Genomic DNA, 21643 nt, shown 5'->3' on the forward strand with positions numbered 1-21643 from the left:
GCCTCGTGTATCCAAGGCAGGCACTCTTGCCACTAGGCTATATCCCCAGCCCCTAATTCCTTCTCTTAGCCACTTTTGATGGCAGATGCCAGTGGTCCTCCCTGGACTCTGTAGCACTTTGATTAGTGTACATACAGTTGAGCTTGCAACTCAAAGGATTAAAGTGAATTAGGTCATCTTAAGCTGCACAGTACCCCATTGCTTCTCCATTTGGGAGTGCTGGGCTCTTACTGAGAATGACCCTTCAGGGTTGCTCTTCTAGAACTGCACTCTCCTAGCTAGCTGTGCCCTGAGCCAGCCATCATGTGAACCACTGGTCCCTCAGGCATGAGTGTGGGAGACCAGTTGAGGACAGGGAGCTGGCCAAAAGCATGTCCACCCCATTCAAGACCAGGCAGCAGTTAGGAAGAGCCAGGCCACCCATTTATGTGACTGAAAAACAGCCCCTTTGGGGCTACCATAAAATGTGTCCTCTAACCCAGGTTGTTTGGTGAGGAAGCTATTGCAGATAGATTTGTACCTTGTACTAGAAACATTGTTCACCCGTAATTTTTATGGAGGTCATATGTGTGAATGTGCAGATTAAGTAGAGAAGGCCTAGGTGCCCATATGAAACTGATAGCACCATTGTTGGGGAAGAGCCTGGGGTTTGGGCTACTCACTTCAGCCTTAACCAGCAGATTTTTTATTTTATTTATTTATTTATTTTTTGGCCAGTCCTGGGGCTTGGACTCAGGGCCTGAGCACTGTCCCTGGCTTCTTCTTGCTCAAGGCTAGCACTCTGCCACTTGAGCCACAGCGCCACTTCTGGCCATTTTCTGTATATGTGGTGCTGGGGAATCGAACCCAGGGCCTCATGTATACGAGGCAAGCACTCTTGCCACTAGGCCATATCCCCAGCCCCAACCAGCAGATTTTTTCCTAAGAGGTTGTGTTGATATATTTTTCTAGGAGGATGTGTTTGTATATTCCTTGGGTAATTAAAATTAAAGAATGGCAAAATAGTCTTTCAGCCTTGTCTCCACTAGCCTCCCCAGCTCCCCAGAGCTATCCCAAGTAAACACACAAGCAAAGAAATGCTGTGGGCTTGCTAGGAACTCTGCAGTCTCTGGGGTTATTGCTTTTCCATTCAGCCCAGCCTGAGCCAGGTCCTGTTGAGTGGGCAAACTATGGGTAGTAGCCTGCCACGGGGGTAGTTTCTTAACTTTCCTTCAAGGTATTATCTGTGGAGGAAAGCATGACAAAGGTCAGTTTTAGACCTGCTATGGGGGCAGCTGAAAGGTCGGGGGTAGGGGTAGGGGAATAATGGGAAATAGCTGTTGTAGAAAAGCTGGGGATAGATGGGTTTGTCCTTTAAGGATCAGCCAGTCCATGTCCTTGCTAATGGCTCTGCCATTTTTCTATGTGTTAATGCAGGAGGAATTTTGTTGTCAGAGAATAACAGGAGGTTGTCCATAATTGACACAGTAAAAACTCTGAGCTCTTCAGCTCCGCCTTTCTTGTAAGTTTATCATTTATTCCCAGTGGTTATAAAAACTTAAGTCATGATGCTACATCTCCATCAGTTTGCAATCCTAAAATCAAGTGAGCTCTGTTTGTCCCTGTGTGTATGTATTTATGTGTGTATGTGTGTCCTTCTAATAAAACACTATGCTGGAACGCGCTTCTCCTTCAGCTGAAGTCATTTGCTATTAAAAATCCATACAGGTGGATTTCATAACAGATGAGAGTTCTTAATACATGTCACATCCTTCCAGGCTCTGAGAATTGGAAAACCAAGAAGGTTTTGATGTTTTGTGTGGCGCCACCTGAATTAGAAGCCAAGATGAATGTACCCAAAGGAGGTCTGGTGTTGTTTTCAGCAAATTCCAACTCATCGTGTATGGAGCTTTCAAAGAAAATTGCTGAGTGAGTTCTAATTTTGCTGTCCACATCTGTGTTTGGTATGAAATGACTTGGCTGATCTTCATGACTGTTCCCTGCATATTGAAGCAGCAAACACTAAGAGTACCTCGTAGATTGTTATGGGTGCTCCTTGTGGAGCCATATAGGCAACAGAGAAGTGGATGCTATAGGAATAACTTAAAGCTTATGTAGATATTTAGTAAATGAACACTGAGCCGCTGCTGTGTCAGAGACCTCTATCTACATGGGGTTAACAGTAAACCAGCCATTCAGTTTTTCTTCTCATAAAATTTTCATTTCACTGTGAGAACCAGACAAGAAGCAACTCAGCCAACAAGACTCTTTCAGGCAGAGTGGCAAGTACCAGGAAGAAGACAGTGGGAAAGTCAGGATGGGGCAAGGCTTAATGCCTTAGCTTGGGCACTAAGTTACCATATAAACTGATGGGTCATGTTATATGACCTGAATGAGCTAACAACAAGTTTGAGCAGAGCCCTGTGGGCAGAGGGAGCCCCAGGTTGCAAAGGATGTGAAAGGCAGGCGTTAGTGTTTATTGGGAATTTAGGCTGGTAGACAGAGTACCAGGACAGTGGTGAAGCAGGCAGAGCTCAACTACATAGGCCTTGGATAGACGTCAAATGAAAATGGCATGTAGGCAATGAACAGAGAGGACAACTGAATACTGACTTTGAATTTTGTAATAAGAACAGCTTTAGTTTTCTTTTCCCTATTTATATGTCTTCTTAAACAGTGAAGGTGTTGGGTCTGTTCTATTACTTTCTAAACTTTACCCATCTTTTTCTTCTCTAGGCGACTGGGGGTGGAGATGGGCAAAGTGCAGGTTTACCAGGAACCTAACAGAGGTGAGCTATCTTGGCATGTGTCTCTTAATCTTTCTGTGGTATGTGATGTATGCTCAGGGCTTCATCTCCACTGTGAAACAGTTTGATTCATTTGTCCAGTTAGTGCTGTTAGCAAACGAAGCAGAGGCAGGGGTGTTTTTTACCTTTTACCAAAAATACCAACTAAAACATAAAGCCCAGGTACAAGTCCCATCTGAGTTGAAATGCTAGTTCCAAGGCCTTATTCAATAGATCCCGCATGAATTCATGACCCATCTGGTCAACTGAATGAAAACATGAGCTCAGCTTTGGTTAAATTTATGTTACCTTAGTCAGCAGAGTAATCCTGTGTGTTTGCAGTATCAGTTGGTTATCTGTGAGTATTTGTTGTGAATGCATATGTATGTATGAATGTACACTTGTGGTGCTGTTAGTGAACCCAGAGTGTCAGGCATACTAAACGTGGTAGGGATGTGTGTGTGTGTGTGCACGTGTGAGTGTGAGAGAGAATGTATATGTACTGGGGCTTGAACTCTGTTTCCACACTCTACTTGTCTTTTTGTCCCTCAAGACTGGAGCTTTACCAATAAGCTACACCTCCACGTCTAGTTTTTTTCTGGTTAACTGGAGATAAGAGTCTCTTGGGTTTTTCCTGGCTACCTTTGAACCAAGATCTAGACCTTAGCCTCCTGTGTAGCTAGGAGTATAGGCGTGGTCCACCTGCACCTGGCTACTTCATTCTTTTTGTAGGCATGCATTCTATATTTTTCTAACTTCTTTTTCCTCAGTGCTATAGATCATTGCATGGCCCTCTACCATTGCTTGCTTGGCTGGTACTCTGATGCTGGAACTATGCCTCCATCCTGGCTTTTTGCTGGCTATTTTGGAGTCTCAAGAACTTTTCTGCACAAGTTAGCTTTTAACGTTAGTCCTTAGCAAAGCCTTCTGAATAGTTAAGATTACAAGTGTGAGCTATCAGTGCCTGTTTTAAGAATAAGCATAAATAGAATACTATTGTTACATTTAAAGAAGTTAATAATATTTAATTGTTGGTTTATGTTTAGATTTCTCCATTGTCCTATGATTTGTTTGCTTTTTAACTCAAAGTATGCTCTTTTGTGGGTCAGCCAGTCTGCCTGCCTCCTTTTTATTTTTTTTTTCCTATGCTGGAATTTGAACTCAGAGTTTTGCGGTTGCTAGGCAACTATTTTTTGTTTGTTTGTTTGTTTTTGCAAGCATTACCACTAGGCCACATTCCCAGCCCAATTCTGGTTATTTTTGGGATAGGATCTTACTGTATACCTAGGCTAGCCTGGATCATGATCCTCCCTTTTCTTCTTTTTCTTTTTTTTTTTTTCAAGATAACAAGATTTGAACTTAGAGCCCTATACTTGCTAGGCAGATTCTTTACCACTGAGCCACTCCAGCCCTCTTTTGTCCTGGTTATTTGTTGAGATAGAGATAGGGTTTCACCTTCTACCTGGGTGTGTGCCTATACTGCCATCCACCTATTTTACTGTTGTTTGTTTTTTGTTTTGTTTTTTTGGCCAGTCCTGGGCCTTGGACTCAGGGCCTGAGCACTGTCCCTGGCTTCTTCCCGCTCAAGGCTAGCACTCTGCCACTTGAGCCACAGCGCCACTTCTGGCCGTTTTCTGTATATGTGGTGCTGGGGAATCGAACCTAGGGCCTTCTGTATCCGAGGCAGGCACTCTTGCCACTAGGCTATATCCCCAGCCCCTTACTGTTGTAATTGGGATGACGGTGTGTGCCCCATGCCCAGCTTCCTCTATTGAAATGCAGTCTTCTGAATTTTCTGCTCATGCTGGCCTAGAACCACAGTTCTCTTGATCTCAGCCTCTCCACACAGCTGGGATAATAGTGTGTACATGACAGTGGTTATAGAAGTCTCTTGTTTTTTCCTGAGCTGACCTAGAGCCATGATCCTGATCTCAGCCTCCAAAGTAGTTTAGATTATCGGCAAAGGCCCTGACACTGGGCTTGTTCTTCTTATTTATGCTTCTTATCTGGGATGAGAGACATGTGCCAGCATACCTAGGGACTGCCCTGGAACTGTGATCTTCCTAATTTTAGTCTTTTACGGCTGAGCTGACAGGTGTGCCCCCACCACACCTAGCTGTTACTGGTTGAGATGAGATCTTGCAAACAACTTGGCTTCTTGGTCATCTTCCTCCCTCCCTTACTTCCCTCCCTCCCTCCCTTCTTTCTCCTCTCTTCCTCCTCCTCCTCCTCCTCCTTCTGCTCAGGCTGGCCTTGAACTGCATTCTTTCTAATCTTCATCTCAGATTAGCTCACATTATAGGTATCAGCTTCTAGCACCCAGCTGAGTGATATGTTTTTCATATTCTTTTAGTATCTTCTACTCTAGAACATTCCTTCACCTGTTCTTCCTTCTTCCTGTGACCCTAACCGTTGCATAGTTTTATAGAATGTGCCATTCTGGATTTGTGCAGGTCTTTCCTTGTAGCTGGTCAGGATGTCTGAGAGGAAGTATATTGAATCTTACACTCTGCTTCCACCACATATAGCACTGCATTCCTGTGTTCTTTGATGATGTTGGTTGAGTGAATGACCACATAGCTCCCTAATGGGTGCTGTGCTTACATGTAAAGGCTGAGAAGCCCAGAGTCAGAAAGGTGATTCTTACTGAAGGCCATCCTGTAACTAACTAAGCCTGTGTAAAAGTGTGATTTGTTGTATTATAGGTTATTGTTACTGAAACTAAAGCCAGTGAGGTTTGAAATGGTTCCCATTTCTGTATTTCATAGCATTAGAGATTGATGCAGAATTTTTTTGTACATTAAAAAAATTGAACTACAAGGGAAAGGGTGACCTGTCCAAAAAAGAAAGGTATCCATTACCTGACTAATATTAAAATTTTAAACATTGAACTGATATACCTTCCTCCTCCTTTTTCCTTTTCCTGCTAGAAACAAGAGTTCAGATTCAAGAGTCTGTGAGGGGAAAAGATGTCTTCATCATCCAGACCATCTCAAAGTGAGTGATTGCTGAGCAGAGACATGACCTTTCAAGTCGCTGTTCTGGTGCAAGTGTCTACAATGCTAACAGTTGGCCATACAGGAAGAATTAAGTCTTAAAATGGAACTGGCTGGCTTTTATGTGTTCTTTCTGTGTTTGTTTCTTATTTTAAGAGATACTCCTAATACATTCCTCAGGCTGTTCCCAAATTCTTGATTGAGTTCAAGTGATTCTCCTGCCTCAGCCTCCTGAGTAGCTAGGACTAACAGACATGTGCCACCAGGCTTGTCTTTTTCTGGATGATGGTGATGGTGAATGGTGATGGTGGTGATCACGATGATGATGATGATGATAATGATGGTGATGATGGTGGTGGTGATGATGCAGTTCTGGGGATTTGAATGTAGAGCTTCATACTTGCTTGCCAAGTGCTTAGCCATTGAACTATACCCCCAGTCTTTTTCTTTTCCATTTTGGTTTGAGACCCTGCAATTGGCAGGGATCGGTCTTAAATTTATAGTCCTCCTGTCTCCACCTGCTTACAAACATATGTTACAATCAATGTTCCCCTCTCCCCTTGTCTACTTTTGTGTGTGTGTGTGTGTGTGTGTGTGTGTGTGTGTGTGTGTGTGTGATACTAGGGTTTGAACTTGTGGCCTTTTTACCCCTTACATGACTTGCTTGTTCACTGCTCTACTACTTGGGCTGTTCCTCCAGACCAGCATTTTTTCTGGTTAATTTGGAGCTTTTTTTTTCCAAACAGGCTTTGAATATTGATACTCTGGATTTTAGCCTCCTGAGTAGCTAGAATTCCAGATGTGGGCCACCAGCACTTGAAACCTTTCCTGTATTCTTTTTTCTTTTTTTTCTCCCCAGTCCTGGGCCCTGTCCCTGAGCTGTTTGTTTTCTGTCTTTTTTTTTTTTTTTGGCCAGTCCTGGGCCTTGGACTCAGGGCCTGAGCACTGTCCCTGGCTTCTTCCCGCTCAAGGCTAGCACTCTGCCACTTGAGCCACAGCACCGCTTCTGGCCGTTTTCTGTATATGTGGTGCTGGGGAATCGAACCTAGGGCCTCGTGTATCCAAGGCAGGCACTCTTGCCACTAAGCTATATCCCCAGCCCGTTTTCTGTCTTTTTTGTGGTTAAGTGGAGATAATAGTCTCATGGACTTTCCTGCCCAGGCTGGCTTTGAACCACAGTCCTCAGATCAGTCTCCTGAGTAGCTAGGATTAGAGGTGTGAGTTTAAATGGAAATAGAGGCTTTTACTTTTAATTAAATAAGCTAAGAAGATAAAAGTGTGGAGTGAAGGAATGTGTACATGTCTAGTGTGACATTGGAATACCTGTTGTAGAATTCTTGGAAGTGGCAAGTGCATAAACTTGTGGAGATGAAGAACTGTGAGTTTCTCTGTGCCACTTCCCTTCAGGTGCCACTCCAGCAGAGAGGGTGATCATGTGAAACTTTGTTGTCCACTGTACATTGTCCCCAGATCTTTCTGATGACAGTTCTTAACTCAAGATGATTGTTTTTCTTTCTTTTGGTAGCCTGGCTAAACCTCCAATTCTAGGTTTCCCAGCTCAGCAGTAATTTCTATGTCTCTCCCCCATCCCCAATATTCTACAGTGACCTCATTACTCTGAGTGAGGGTGGGAATAGAATGGGATGGGCCTCAAAAACCCCAGCCTTGGCTAACAGAGGGCAGTTCAGTGACTGGAAATGGCCATATGACCTCCAACTACTATGCCTTCTTTGCCCTGCCTGCACTGCCATGGATTAAGTAGATGCACAGACGGAAGTGGAGATGTAGCTCCGACTTTACCACTTTATTTGCCTTGAGTAAATAAAGCTAAGGTCAAGCTCAAGGTCCTAAATTCAAGCCCTAATACTGGCACACACACAAAAAATAATTAACCAAAAAGAAGAGGTACAAAATATAACACTGTAGCAGGAGTATTATTTTCAAATAATATTATATTTCAAATGCCAAAGACATTTGAGAATTAGTAGAGGGAGGAAGGTTTTCTGAACTTCCCTTATCTGTCCAAAAGTGAAAGAATTCAAGTCTCACAGATGTCCCAGAAGAATTCAGGTGTGGTAGATCTCCCTGGAGTTTGAGTGTTTGAAGCCTAGGAGAAGAATCTGTCCAAGATAAGAACTCATAAAACCATGTCCTACTTCCCAACTAGTTTTCCCGGGTTATCTTTTCACTGAAGTCACTTCCTTAAGTGCCCTTTCTCTTCCCTTCCTCTGATAGGTGGTATATAACAAAGGCCTATGTTCTGACCACTTTTATACCTCCTTTTCTTTGAACTCTTGCTTTTGCAAATGCAAGAACAGTTTGGATAATGCATCATATTTTAGCTTAGAAAGTCTGAATGAGTTTAGGTGTACACATGCACATACACTTCTATAGAATTAAGCACCAAAATAAGGGAAGAAAAGCTCAATTTCAGGGGAATTTACTCTTGAGACTGTTTTCATCAAACTTGGCACACATCTACCTTGTGCTTTGCTTGCTCAGCATAGAGTCATACAGCCCCAGCTGTTGGAAGAGCAGTGTCAGGGACCTGTCACTGCTTCCCATCCCTTGGAAAGCTTACATGAGACAAGGGAGGAAGGGCAGGGCTGGCCTTTCTGTGGTGCTGTTGCTGCCTTTTCTTCCAGCTGAGTGCGTTCCTGTGCCGACATCTCTCTCTACCTCCCACATTGGAGGAGATATACAAGCACTGGGTTTCTTTACACTGCTTTTGGGCATCTGTAGTACTCTATCCATCACAGGTGCATTGGGATTCCATTGGGTAAATGCACAGATTGTGTGGATTGGCCTGGAGGAGTAGGTAGGAAGAAGTAGGTTAATGGTCCAGTTGAAACGGAATTCAGGCCTTCAGGAGGGTGACTCTACTAAGTCTTTTCAAGTCCTTCCACCTCTTTCCCCTTTAATTGATTGGTTCAACATTGTTGTTATCTATCCTGCCTTTTGTCAGTTCCTGTTTCTCTAGTGACAAACACCCAGGTTGCCTTAATTTTCTCCCTGTATTTCCTTTTGTGTCATTCCATGTCCCATGTGTGCCATAGTCGTGCACTTAGGTTCTCGGTGTTGTCCAGGTTGTTGGAACTCAAGTGTCTGGGTCTCCTTCCTGAAATACCATGAATTAACCTGGATATTTGGGGGTGTCATTTGGGGTTTAATATTTATTTACATATGCATTGCAACACTGGGCATCAGACTAGAGTCTCGCTTACTAGGCAAGCACTCTACTCCTAAGCTATATGCCAACCTATTACTTCATTTTTGTACAGGTTGTTTGTAGCTACTGAAAGTAGAAGGCAGATTTTCAATGAAGAACATTTGGTCCATTTAGCAAGTATAGGCACTGAGTTCAGACTCCAGAGATGAAAGGGAAAAAAAAGCAAAGAAAAAATTATGTCCTGTAGTTCATACAAGGAAGGCTTTCATCACTTGTATAGTAGTAGGCCTTATTCTCTGGTGTGTCTGTTTGAGAGCCTCAGAGTGACTACTGGAGATCATTTCCTCTGTTTATCCTTCTGCACTGAATGCTCTCTGAAAGTGTGGGTGCCTCCCATCCATTCGGGAGTGAGTAGCATTGCATGTCTGCAGTATTGAGTTTAATGCTATAGTTGTAAGACGTCTTTGTGCTTGACACAAGTTAGTCCTATGGTGCTTGTGTCCTAGTGGAGGAAGACTTTCAGAGAAAACCAAAGAATATTCAGCATGTTAAAGGCATTAAAAAAATAGAATGGCAAGGAGAAGGCATTGATGGTGATAAGCAGATAGAGGGGCCAGCATGCCTGTCACTAAAGAGATATTGGAACAAAATCCATGGAAGGGCAGGGAGGGAGCTAGGCCTTCTAGGGCAGTGAGTGGCCCAGGAGGACTGAGCAGGTAGTGGACTGAGGAGGTAGAAAGTGAAGACGGATGGTGCCAGAAGGTGAAAAGACCTTGGGTTCCAGACAAACAGAATGGAAGCCACTCTTTCACTCTAAGAGCAAAGGAATATTGACTGAGGAGCTCCAGGAAGAGTCGAGGCCAGTAGGATAGTGGGAAGGAGGGTGGGCCCATGAGATTAGAGATGTTTTCTTTTGTTTTGTTTTTGTGCCAGTACTGAGGCTTGAACTCAGGGCCTGGACACTGTCCATTAGCTTTTTCTGCTCGATGCTGGCACTTTACCAGTTGAGCCACAGGTCCACTTCCAGCTTTTCAGCTATTAATTGGAGATAAGAATCTCATGGGGGCTGGGAATATGGCCTAGTGGCAAGAGTGCTTGCCTTGTATACATGAAACTCTGGGTTTGATTCCCCAGCACCACATATATAGAAAACGGCAAGAAGTGGCAAGAATGCTAGCCTTGAGCAAGAAGAAGCCAGGGACAGTGCTCAGGCCCTGGGTCCGAAGCCCAGGACTTGCAAAAAAAAAAAAAAAGAATCTCATGAACCTTCCTGCCTGAGTTGGCTTCGAACTGCTATCCTCAGATCTCAGCCTCCTGAGTAGCTAGGATTTCAGACATGAGTCATCAACACCCAGTTTTTGTCCTGAGTGACCAGGAAGAACAGTGTGAACAGCAGCTAAACCACTGATCTGGTGACTCAGACATTTTCAGGCAAAGCCATTCTGTTTGGGAATAGTTAAGTCTTGAGTTGTCTTCAGGATGTTCAGGTGGAACCATGTAGAAGTGTTAGGATTGGTCTGACAGAGTTCACAGGGGAAGCATTGGCTGGAGAGTGGACTATGAGAGTCAGCTAGCATTTGTAGAGCCTCACAAGTGAATGAAAAATCCAAGGGATGAGGGTGACGAGAAGCTGAATGAATGTGTTTTAGATGGGTGGTTGGACCAGCAAAGGAATCTGAGGTGGCAGAAGATGACCACAGGGACATCCTAGAAGCCATGTGCAAAAGGCTGCATAGGAACAGGCTGAGCAGCCGTATCTGATATGTAGAGTTATTGAGGAAGAGAAGGACTACGAGACTGGAGGCCTTAGCCACATGATGACATTGATGAGTATCATCTGGGGGTTCTTCAGGGAGTAGGACTTCTTTGGGATATGTTTGGGAGAGACTGAAAGAAGATGAATTGGAGATATTAAGTGGGACTGCCCTGTTGAGATATGCTACAGAAAGGAGCAAGGAAATGGGGCTGTGAGAATTGTTTTTAGTGGAAGAAGGGAAGAATGTGCATAGATTGGTGGGGATGAACTGGGGAGGGTAACACATGGAGGCAGAAGAGGGAGTGTTGCCGAGCAACCTCTTCTAAGTGAGAACAGATGGGGATTAGTATGCAATTTCAGGGTACCATGGCATAGGAAGTTCCTCTCTGATAACAGTTGAAGACAGACCAACTTGCAGGGTACAGATGTACCTGACAGTAAGAACCTATAGAAGCTCTCTTGTTGGTTTTTGTTATTGTTTGTACCAGTGTTGAGGCTTGAACTCAGGGCCTAGGCACTGCCCCTTAGCTTTTTCACTCAAGACTGGTGCTCTGCCACAACTTCATGTCTGGCTTTTTGTTGGTTAATTGGCGAAAGAGTCTCGTGAACTTTCCTGCTGGCTTTGAACTGGGATTCTCAGCTCTCAGCCTCATGAGTGGCTAGGATTACAGGTGTGAGCCACTGGTGCCCAGCAGAAGCACTCTTCTGGCAGTGTTTTTCACAGAAAAGAAAGGTAGGTTCATCTAAGGGGGATCTAATAGGGGTCTGAGAGGCATGAGGAGCACACTGCTGACACCTGGTTGGAGCAGGAAACTGTTACTATTAGCTCTGTTGGTGTTTTGGTGCCAAAGACTGACCCAGAGTCTTGAACATGCTAAGCACATAGCATAGCACAGAGCTCCAGCCCCAGCTGAAGGAGGATTTTAACACCTCTCCATGGGATTTCTGTCTGGGTTTCAGGGATGTGAACACCACCATCATGGAGCTCCTCATTATGGTGTATGCATGTAAGACCTCTTGTGCCAAGAGCATCATTGGCGTGATCCCCTACTTTCCCTACAGCAAGCAGTGCAAGATGAGGAAGAGAGGGTCCATAGTCTCTAAATTGCTGGCCTCTATGATGTGCAAAGCCGGTAAGTAAGAATGGCAGGCCTTTCACAGTTAATTACAGGTCATGAAGTTTTATTTTCCTTAGACATTTCAAAGCATTGTCTTAACTAAATTAGAATGCTGAACAGTAAAAACAGCAACCCAGCATTTATAGACAGTGAGTTTATACAGTAGTTCGTCTTTTCCTGTAAGGCATATGTGCCAAGACTCCAGTGGATGCCTGAAGCCACAGGCAGTTTTACTACAATACTGAGATGGTGCATCTGCAACAAGGTGGATACTAAGTGACTAATATGTGGGTAGCATATATAGCATGGTCCCACTGGCCTGAGTAGGAAGTAGAATAACATCATGAATGAGACTTGATCATGATACTCCAGAGAGACACTATTTTAAGTTAGGAATTATTTATTTCTGGAATTTTGTATTTAATATTTTGGAGCATAGGTAACCAACTGGGAAAAGCAAAACCACAGGTAAACAGACTGAAAAAAAAAAAAAACTGCAGCAAATTGCTTCCAAGTCTAAAACACAAACATAAGGAGAATGATTTTTTCCTAAATTCATTGTTAAAAGTTATATTAAAATGACTGTTTACAATCATGAATGTTGTTTTGAAAGCAGAGCAGTCATTCTAAGTCCTTCTGCAGCAGTGAAGCACAGTGCAAGGAAGGCAAAAAAAGACAGCTGTTTAAAAACCCCATCCCCAGTGCCTCAACCCCACGCCCCACGGGAACACTATGCCAGGTACTGGTAAAGTGAGCAGATACGCTCACTGAGTTTTCTGGAAGCCTTTCCTCTTCGTTTCTCATGCTGCTACTGGCTGGGCCAGCAGGCCCCTTTCCTTGCTTTGGAGGCATGTGTTGCTGCTTAAATGTTTCCATGTACTTTCTTGGTGATGATTTCAGATACTCCTTAGGGGTGCTTGGTGATAATTTCAGATACTCCTTAGGGGCACTTGGTGTTGATTTCAGATACTCCTTAGCGGTACAGTGGGGGCAAAGGTTTTCCATTTTCTCTAGTTTCCAGGCTGATAATAAGCTTGTCTAGGTATTCTCAGATCAGCTTTGCTGTACTTACTAAGTAAGTTTCCAGGAAATGGAACTTGCTCTGAATTTTTAAAGTCATTTCTATATTGCTATCATCACTGATACTTCAGTGCTTTCAATTATTATGAAAATTGTGTATCATAGTACTAAACAAGCTAAGCAATGGAAGTGCTAGGTTTTGTGGTAGGAGAGTAATTTTTCATAGTAATTTATTAAATATAGTGTATTACTTTATACAGTATTTCCTATAGTACAACTTGTTGGTAAGCTTTGTATTCGTTTTATTTTTGAAGGTCTAACTCATCTTATTACTATGGATTTACACCAGAAAGAAATTCAAGGCTTCTTCAATATTCCTGTTGATAATTTAAGAGCTTCTCCCTTCCTATTACAGTATATTCAAGAAGAGGTAAGCTAGCTCAAACTTTTTTTTCTTTTTTGGCTGTATTAGTAAGGGCTTACATGCTTGCGAGGTAGGCACTCTACTGTTGGAACCATGCCTCTATCCCTTTGTGCTCTGGTTATTTTTTAAATATGGTCTTGATTTTTGCCTGGGCCACAATGCTCCTATTTACACTTCCTACTGTCACTGAGATTACAGGTACATCTCACCACATCCAGCTTTTTATGTTGAGATATGGGGCGGGAGGGGGGGGTGGGGAGTCTCACAAACTTTTTTGCCTATGCTGGCCTGAACTTTGAGTCTCCTAATCTCAGCTTCCCAAGTAGCTATAATTGTAGGTGTAAGGTACTGATAATCAGCTTTTTCCTCAGTGTTTTGAGGCAGGGCCTCAATCTGTAGCCCAGACTGGCCTTGAACTGAGATCCTTCTACCTTAACCTCTTATACTGCAATTACAGGCATATGCACTGTTCCTGGCTCTTTTTTTTTTTTTTCTTTAAACAATATTTGCCTTTTTGTCAGCCAGGGGACTTGAACTCAGAGCCTGGGTGCTGTCTCTCAGATCTTTTTGCTCAAGGCTAGTGTTCTACCACATGAGCCACACCTCCGCTTCCAGTTTTTGAGTGGTTAATTGGAAATAAAAGTCTCATGAGGACTTGTCTTCCTGGGCTGGCTTCAAGCTGTGATCCTCAGATCTCAGCCTCCTGAGTAGCTAGGATTACAGGTGAGAGCCACCAGCACTCAGTCCATATTTGTTCTTAAATTGTCATTTCTGCTATTCAGGCAGCCAACTCTTGAGGATCACATGCAGTATGTATGTATGTATGTATGTATACGTATTTTTTGTTGTTTTGGTAGTACTGGAGATTGAACTAAGGGCTGGTCTTGTAAAGCAGGCATTCTACCACTTAAGCCATGCCCCTAGTCCTTGTTTGTTTGTTTAAGGACATATATACATCTTTTTTAAAATAACACTGGAGGGGCTGGGAATATGGCCTAGTGGCAAGAGTGCTTGCCTCCCATACATGAAGCCCTGGGTTCAATTCTCCAGCACCACATAAATAGAAAATGGCCAGAAGTGGCGCTGTGGCGCAAGTGGCAGAGTGCTAGCCTTGAGCAAAAAGAAGCCAGGACAGTGCTCAGGCCCTGAGTCCAAGGCCCAGGACTGGCAAAAAAAAAAAAAAATAATAATAATAATATAATAAAATAACACCGGGGGGGCTGTGAATATGGCCTAGTGGCAACAGTGCTTGCCTCGTATACCTGAAGCCCTGGGTTCGATTCCCCAGCACCACATATATAGAAAACGGCCAGAAGTGGCACTGTGGCTTAAGTGGCAGAGTGCTAGCCTTGAGCAAAAAGAAGCCAGGGACAGTGCTCAGGCCCTGAGTCTAAGCCCAGGACTGGCCAAAAAAAAAATAACACTGGATTGATTGTCCTTTCTCAATTGGTTTCCCCACAGTTCTCACTTGTTTGTGCCACAGTAGTTTGGAATTTGACAATTAACTTAGATTTAGAATTGATAAATATGGTCCTTCTACTGTGAAATTGTGTGTAGTTAAGATTCAGGGGAAGATCATTGACTTTTATTTAATTTATAAAATTACTGATTGATTGATTGATTGAGATAGGATCTCACTGTATAGCTTAGGCTGGCCTCAGACTTTTGGTCCTCCTGCCTCTCAGCCTCCTGAGTAGCTGGGATCACAAGCTGAGGCCACCACCCCCAGCTTCTGTTGACTTCTTCAAAGCATACTGACATATTCAGTATTTGCTGCCACAGAGATGAGAGCTAATCACTGACTGACCTTACTTTAAAAAAAAAAAAATCTGTATGTTTCACATAAATTTTTCTAAGTAGGCAATACTTTTCATTTCAGGAACATTTTTGTCTTTTTTCTCTCTCTTCTTTTGGGTGCCAAATTTCCAAGTAAACCAGATGATGGTTTTGAGTCTTTTGGAATGTTCCTTTTTAATCATTAGAGATATGGTTGTAATCCCCAGCCCATTGTGTGTCACAGATCCCAGATTACAGGAATGCCGTCATTGTGGCCAAGTCTCCAGCCTCAGCCAAAAGGTAGGTGCAAACTCTTGGTCTCCATAGGTCTGCCTCTAAAATGAGATCTCCATTGGGTCCTAGGCATTCCACCTCAGCTCCAGTGGTCCCTGGGCCCTTATTGTCTTCCATGGACTGATTTTTGAGATTGCTTTGCCAACTCCACTTATTAAGTCAGCATTTTTGTTTCCTCCTTCTCAGCCCCAGTCTGTTTAGTCTTGTTTCTTGGCCAGAGCCAAACAGCTGTGGGGATCCTATCCAGTATGCCCCTCACTTCCAGGGGGGCAGCCACCACTGAAATACTGAGGAAGATAGTCTATAGTTGCTTACTGCCTCTTATTTGGAGAAGTCAGTGATTGATAGAGTGGTATCCAGGCCACTTATTTATATGTGTTCACAGATAACATTTATTCAAACCAAAGCACCGCACCCATGCTGTACCAACCAGCAGCCCTGTGAGTCTATACAGCCAGTTAGGTTTAGTTTGGACTAATTGAGGACTTGATCTTCTACTTGAGATTAGATTGTCCCTGGATGTTACATAGCAATCTTTTCAGGAGAAGCCACACACTGGAGAAGAAAAGAACAAAGTCACATGTAAGAAAAGCCTTTTTTTCTTAAAAAGCCCTTTTAGGACTGATTGTTTTCTAGTTGACTGCTTTGGTTTACTGGCTCACTGTTCAGTCCCTGGGTGTGAAAGGATGAGGGAGAGCTGGCCCAGAATGAGTCACCATGTAGCAGTCTTGACAAGCTGTTTGATATCATAAACTGAGCATGATGCTTACTGAATGCACTTGGTATAGTAGTGCAGTTAAAATGAGTTAGTATTTGGGGCAACACTGCCCTGTGTTCTCATGTCTGCTTTCCTTGTACCTTTAGGAAACTGTGTCCTGTCCTGAGTCCCCTCTTGTCCACTTGACTGACTTACAGGAACCCTTGGCTCATTTTGGAATATGAACATTTCAAGCAGCTTTTAAAAAATGTTCACAGGCTGAATTAAATTTGACTAGTAATTCTCTGCTTTACATGTGAAGATATATGACACACAATTATTATTTAGTGACCACAGAATATTAGTTCCAGGACCCCCCCCCCCCCCAGATGCTCAAATTCTTTACATAATAGGGCCTGGTGTTTTCATATAACCTATGCACATCCTTCTGTTTTCCTACATTATCTCTAGATCCTTATAGTTATTACAATTCCTATGGTAATATAATGCTCTGTCAATAGTCACTTTATTAAAACAATCTACAAGAAGTAAAGCCTATCGATTCTCAGGACAGATGCTAGTATTTTCCCTCAGTTTTTCTATCATGGTAAATTGAACACACCAATATAGAAACTGCGGAGATGGAGGCTGACTGTGACCATTTTCAAGTTTATGATGCACTAGCATCTAATGCAGTCACAGTGCTGTTGTGCATTTGTCACCTGCCTGGACTTTCCAGACATGATGTCCCTTATTTTCACACAGCATGTCCTCAAGGCTCATCTCCACTGAAGTATGTGTCAGTGCCCTGCTCCTCACTTCACACATGACAGTCATGAAGCCCTGTGGCTTCTGCAGGAAGATCACTGCCGCTCTCTCCTGGCTGGCCTCTGCTGGCTCCTGGAATGAAGCTGTGTGCTAAGTTATATTAAAACAGCTTTGTGATTTAGTTACTATTTTATTTCTCTTTTTAGTTTCCTTTTGGGTTGTGTTCATGATTGACCCAGGGCTTCTAACATGCCAAGCACATATTCTGTCACTGAGCTACAAGCCAAGCCCCAAGGGGTTGTTTTTTTGTTTGTTTTTTAATTTGCACTATTGGCAGTTGAACTCAGGGCCTCAAGCTTGCCAGGAAATGCTCTACCACTTCAACTTGATCAGTCATTTCAGACCTTTGCCTTTTAGGAGTTTTCTTTTGCCAGATAGGATCTTATGCTTTTTCCTAAACCTCTAACCATGATCCTCCTCTACCTCTGTATCTAAGTTTTATAATTACTATTTGGTTCTTTTGTTGTTTCTTTGCTAAGACTCCCCACATACACTCTTCCTATTCTATTTCTTGATTTCTTTAAGCATATTTATGCTTCTTGGAACATTTTCCATTGGCTGCTCTGAGATCTGTCATATAATTTTTCTTTTTTTTTTTTTTTTTTTTTGTGCTAGTCCTCGGGCTTAAACTCAGGGCCTTGGCAGTGTCCCTGAGCAAAATTTTTTGCTAAAGGCTAGCACGATACCACTTGAGCCACAGTTCCACCTCCTGCTTTTTGGTGGTTAATTGGAGACAAGAGTCTCATGAGTCTTTTGCCCGAGCTGGTGTTGAACTGCAATCCTTGGGTCTCAGCCCTCTTGTAGCTAAGATTAAAAGCATGAGCCACCAGAACCTGGTGCTTAGTGACTTTTAATTGTAGTCTGGACATTTGGATATTGAGCATTAGATCTTACTTAAAGGGCTGGGGATATGGCCTAGTGGCAAGAGCACTTGCCTCGTATACTTGAAGCCCTGGGTTCGATTCCCCAGCACCACATATACAGAAAATGGCCAGAAGTGGCGCTGTGACTCAAGTGGCAGAGTGCTAGCCTTGAGCAAAAAGAAGCCAGGGACAGTGCTCAGGCCCTGAGTCCAAGGCCCAGGACTGGCAAAAAAAAAAAAAAAAAAAAAAATAGATCTTACTTAAACCTCCCACCCCATTTTTGGCTCACTTTGTGTTCTTCATATGTGGTACTGGGGTTTGAACTCAGGACCTTCTACTTGCTAAGCAAATGTTCTACTGTTGAGTGTTAGGTAAGAACTTGTTTTGATTTTAGTTACTAGAAAACCAAGACTGGGCCAAGTGCTGGCGGCTCACTCCTGTAATCCTAGCTCTTGAGGAAGTTGTGATCTGAAGATCATGGTTCAGAACCAGTCCAGGCAGGAAAGTCCGTGAGACTCTTACTTCCAATAAACTACTAAAAGTTTGCTGGAAGTAGCACAATGGCTCAAGTGGTAGAGTGCTAGCCTTGGAAAAGAAAGAATCTCATGGATAGCACCCAGGCCCTGAGTTCAGGCCCCGGGACTGGCGCCAAAAAGAAAGAAAAAGAAAACCAAGACTGGAAGAAGTTGCTGGGTCCTTTAAGCACTTGAACATTTGCTGTGCATTTGGTACTGATAATGGAAGGCAGGATGAGACCCATGTCGCGCTCAGAATCTGGCCCAGTGGGAGAGATGGTCACACTGTGTGGCCAGGACCTAATGAAGCAAAGTGAAGAGCAGTGAGAAGGAGGGGATGGGTCTGTTATAAGAGATAGGTAAGTGATAAGCCACAGTAAAATGAATGCTTTAAAGGGAAGCTGAAGTGGCTATGTTAATATGCCAGAACAAGGATGCTGCCAGGGGTAAAGAAAAGGTCAATTCTTCAAGAGAACACAATAATCTTAGATATTATGAATTGAAAAATGGTGTTTCATAATGTATGAAGCAAAGCCTCAAGGATAGTGATAGTCAATGACTTAGTCTCTCCTGTGTCAGTCATATAAGAGTGAGTGGACGGCGGAAGCTGATCTGCCCAAAGACACACATCCATTTACTAAGACCATAAAACAAATCTTGATTTCACTTTTTTTACTTATGTCATACAAATATCCTTTCTGTATAAGTCCTGACTATGAAGTAACTAAGTACATTGGTGGATAAACCATGGGCAAAGAAGAAATCAGAAGGGAAGTTAGAAAGCATTTAGACAGAAAGACAATGGAAACAGAATACATGAAATTTTGCACTATCCCACTGACACATTATTCCTAGTGATAACACATTTATTAGAAAAGAAGATCATAAGTCAGTATCAGCTTTCATTGTTATAACACTAGAAAATGAAAAGGAAATTAAGCCAAAGTAAAAAAGAAAGCAGATAGGGCTGGGAATGTGGCTTAGTGGTAGCGTGCTTGCCTAGCATGCATGAAGCCCTGGGTTCAATTCCTCAGCACCACATAAACAAAAAGCCAGAAGTGGCACTGTGGCTCAAGTGGCAGAGTGCTAGACAGTGCTCAGGCCCTGAGTCCAAGCCCCAGGACTGGCAAAAAAAAAAAAAAAAAAGCATAAATCTGTGAAACAAATGGAAAAGTAGTGAAAACTGGTTCTTTGAGAAAAATCAGTAAAATTGATAAGCCTTTGTCTAAACTGGTCAGAAAAAAAGGCACAAGTTATCAACATGAGAGACACAAGAGCACTACATATCCTGCACATATTAAAAGAGTAGTCAGGTAGTATTCAAATAACCTAGGCCTGTAGATTCTGCAGAGTAGATAAAATAAATTCCTTGAAAGACACAAACCACCAACGCCTCTTTAAGAACTAGGTAACCCAAGTAGCTTTAGACCTTGAAAGAAATAAAATTTAAAACCTCCCCAAATAAGAATAATTCTGGGCTGATACAGTTGGATTAGGACTGTCTTAAAGAGAAAATTTGAATTTCAGCTTTAGAGAAGCTGTGGTGAAACCTCTTGGGAAATCCCTTAAAGAAAAAGTTGCTGACTTAAAAGAAATTTTAAAAAGAATTCATACGGGCTGGGAATATGGCCTAGTGGCAAGAGTGCTTGCCTCCTACACATGAAGCTCTCAGTTCGATTCCCCAGCACCACATATATGGAAAATGGCCAGAAGGGGCGCTGTGGCTCAGGTGGCAGAGTGCTAGCCTTGAGCGGGAAGAAGCCAGGGAAGGTGCTCAGGCCCTGAGTCCAAGGCCCAGGACTGGCCAAAAAAAAAAAAGAATTCATACTATAAATTCCAGAAAAGGTTAAACTATGGTTTAACCTTAAACTAAGCAAATCATTGGTTGCCTGGCTGGAAGCAGAAATTCTAAAGGACACAAGAGTAGATTTGGAGGTTTATTATGATCTTCACTGTTTTGATGCTTACATGAGCATCAGAATTTAACACATAAAATTGCTCACCTTAGCTATTCATTGTCTTGTATTTCCATTATGCACTCATAAAACTATTAACAATTTATGTGTAATTCTTGATGTACTTTGTGTTATATGGTTGGTTCGCCCCATGGGTGACAGGAAGCAGGCTGAGATGTCAGCATCTCAGCTGGCTGACTGCAGACCAGGCCAGGCTCTGTCACCGGGGCCAGTGTCCAGAGGGGATGCATTGTCCCATGGACTCTCCGCACTGAGCCCTGGCTTCTAAGAGTCTAAGCTTATTTTATTCTCTTTGTTCATTGTTCCTTCAAAAGCTACATTTTACTTTCTCATCTTCATGTTCTCTCCCTAAACCTTTGCAGACCACAGTTGCTGCAGGATTCTTGATTGGTGTCTAATGCTTCCCCTTAGGGCACAATCTTTCGCAGAGCGCCTACGCCTGGGCATCGCAGTGATTCACGGAGAAGCTCAGGATGCAGAATCTGACTTGGTGGATGGTCGACATTCCCCACCCATGGTCAGGAGTGTGGCTGCCATCCACCCCAGCCTGGAGATCCCCAGTAAGTGTGCTAAGGGAACCTCTTTGCCACTGTCCTCTGATTATAAGGCTGACTTACTGTTTGTTTGTTTGTTTGTTTTTAATTATTATTTATGTAAACTCCCTTTTTGTTTGAGTTTGCAAAAGCTGCTGAACTCTTCCCCGGCTTGGATTCTAAAGACTATACTGGTTCTGGCCTCAGGTGGTAGAGCTCTCAGGGAGTCTGTTCACTTGATTAGCAGTATATCCTTGAGTATACATAAGCAGATGATCACCATTATGTTACAGATAATGCACAACATTGGGCGGTTTGGGTTAGTTTAGCAGAGGGTAGGGCTAGTTAACTATGGTGTTGATACCAATAATTCTGCAGCCTGGAAAATGATCAGGACAACCTAGAAACTGGAGAAAATCTGCACATCAGTAACATAGCATAATAGCTCAGGCTGCCTTGACAAATACCTTTCAATGAGTAATTTATTAGTGACAGGGATTTAATGCTCATGGTTCTGGAAACTGGGAAGTCCCAGGGCACTGGGCCAGCAACTGTGGCATCTGGTGAGGGCCTGTTCCTCTCAGATCCATCAGCAGGTGGTAGAAGAGAGTGGAAGGCTCAAGTCTTCTATCAGAGTACTAATCCCCAAACAAGGACAGCCCATAGCACAGACACCTGCCACAGGCCCCCTCTCTTAATACCACCTCAGTGGGTTTCAGCATGAAACAGGAGGGATACAAGCATTCAGACTACATAATTTCACTCTTGGCCCCCAAACCCCTGTCTGTGCTCCTTCCCTCCCAGAGCCACAGTCTCCTTGCAGTTATGCCTTAACTTAGATCCAGGGTCAGTCCAGAAGTCCACAGTCGTATTGAAGCACCAGCCAGTCAGACATGGTGGCCTCTCAGAGTCA

At 43.2% G+C, this 21643-nt stretch overlaps 1 protein-coding gene across 3 annotated transcripts in view; it reads left to right on the plus strand.

Annotated features, from left to right (window-relative positions):
• The window catches only part of Prpsap2 (phosphoribosyl pyrophosphate synthetase associated protein 2), a 35602-nt gene that overhangs the window by 5841 nt on the left and 8118 nt on the right, over positions 1 to 21643 (plus strand). For 2 of the 3 annotated variants that reach the window (XM_048365653.1, XM_048365654.1), the window contains exons 2-9: positions 1417 to 1501; positions 1758 to 1908; positions 2716 to 2768; positions 5696 to 5762; positions 11647 to 11819; positions 13139 to 13254; positions 15269 to 15324; positions 20609 to 20757. In XM_048365653.1, coding sequence (XP_048221610.1) covers positions 1790 to 1908; positions 2716 to 2768; positions 5696 to 5762; positions 11647 to 11819; positions 13139 to 13254; positions 15269 to 15324; positions 20609 to 20757 — 733 coding nt within the window. In that variant the 5' untranslated portion in view covers positions 1417 to 1501; positions 1758 to 1789. The remainder of the gene's footprint in view (positions 1 to 1416; positions 1502 to 1757; positions 1909 to 2715; positions 2769 to 5695; positions 5763 to 11646; positions 11820 to 13138; positions 13255 to 15268; positions 15325 to 20608; positions 20758 to 21643) is intronic. The other variant, XM_048365655.1, reaches the window with a different exon arrangement.

The sequence above is a fragment of the Perognathus longimembris genome, chromosome 17 (genome assembly GCF_023159225.1).
Source record: "Perognathus longimembris pacificus isolate PPM17 chromosome 17, ASM2315922v1, whole genome shotgun sequence".
In the NCBI taxonomy this organism is placed as follows: domain Eukaryota; kingdom Metazoa; phylum Chordata; class Mammalia; order Rodentia; family Heteromyidae; genus Perognathus; species Perognathus longimembris.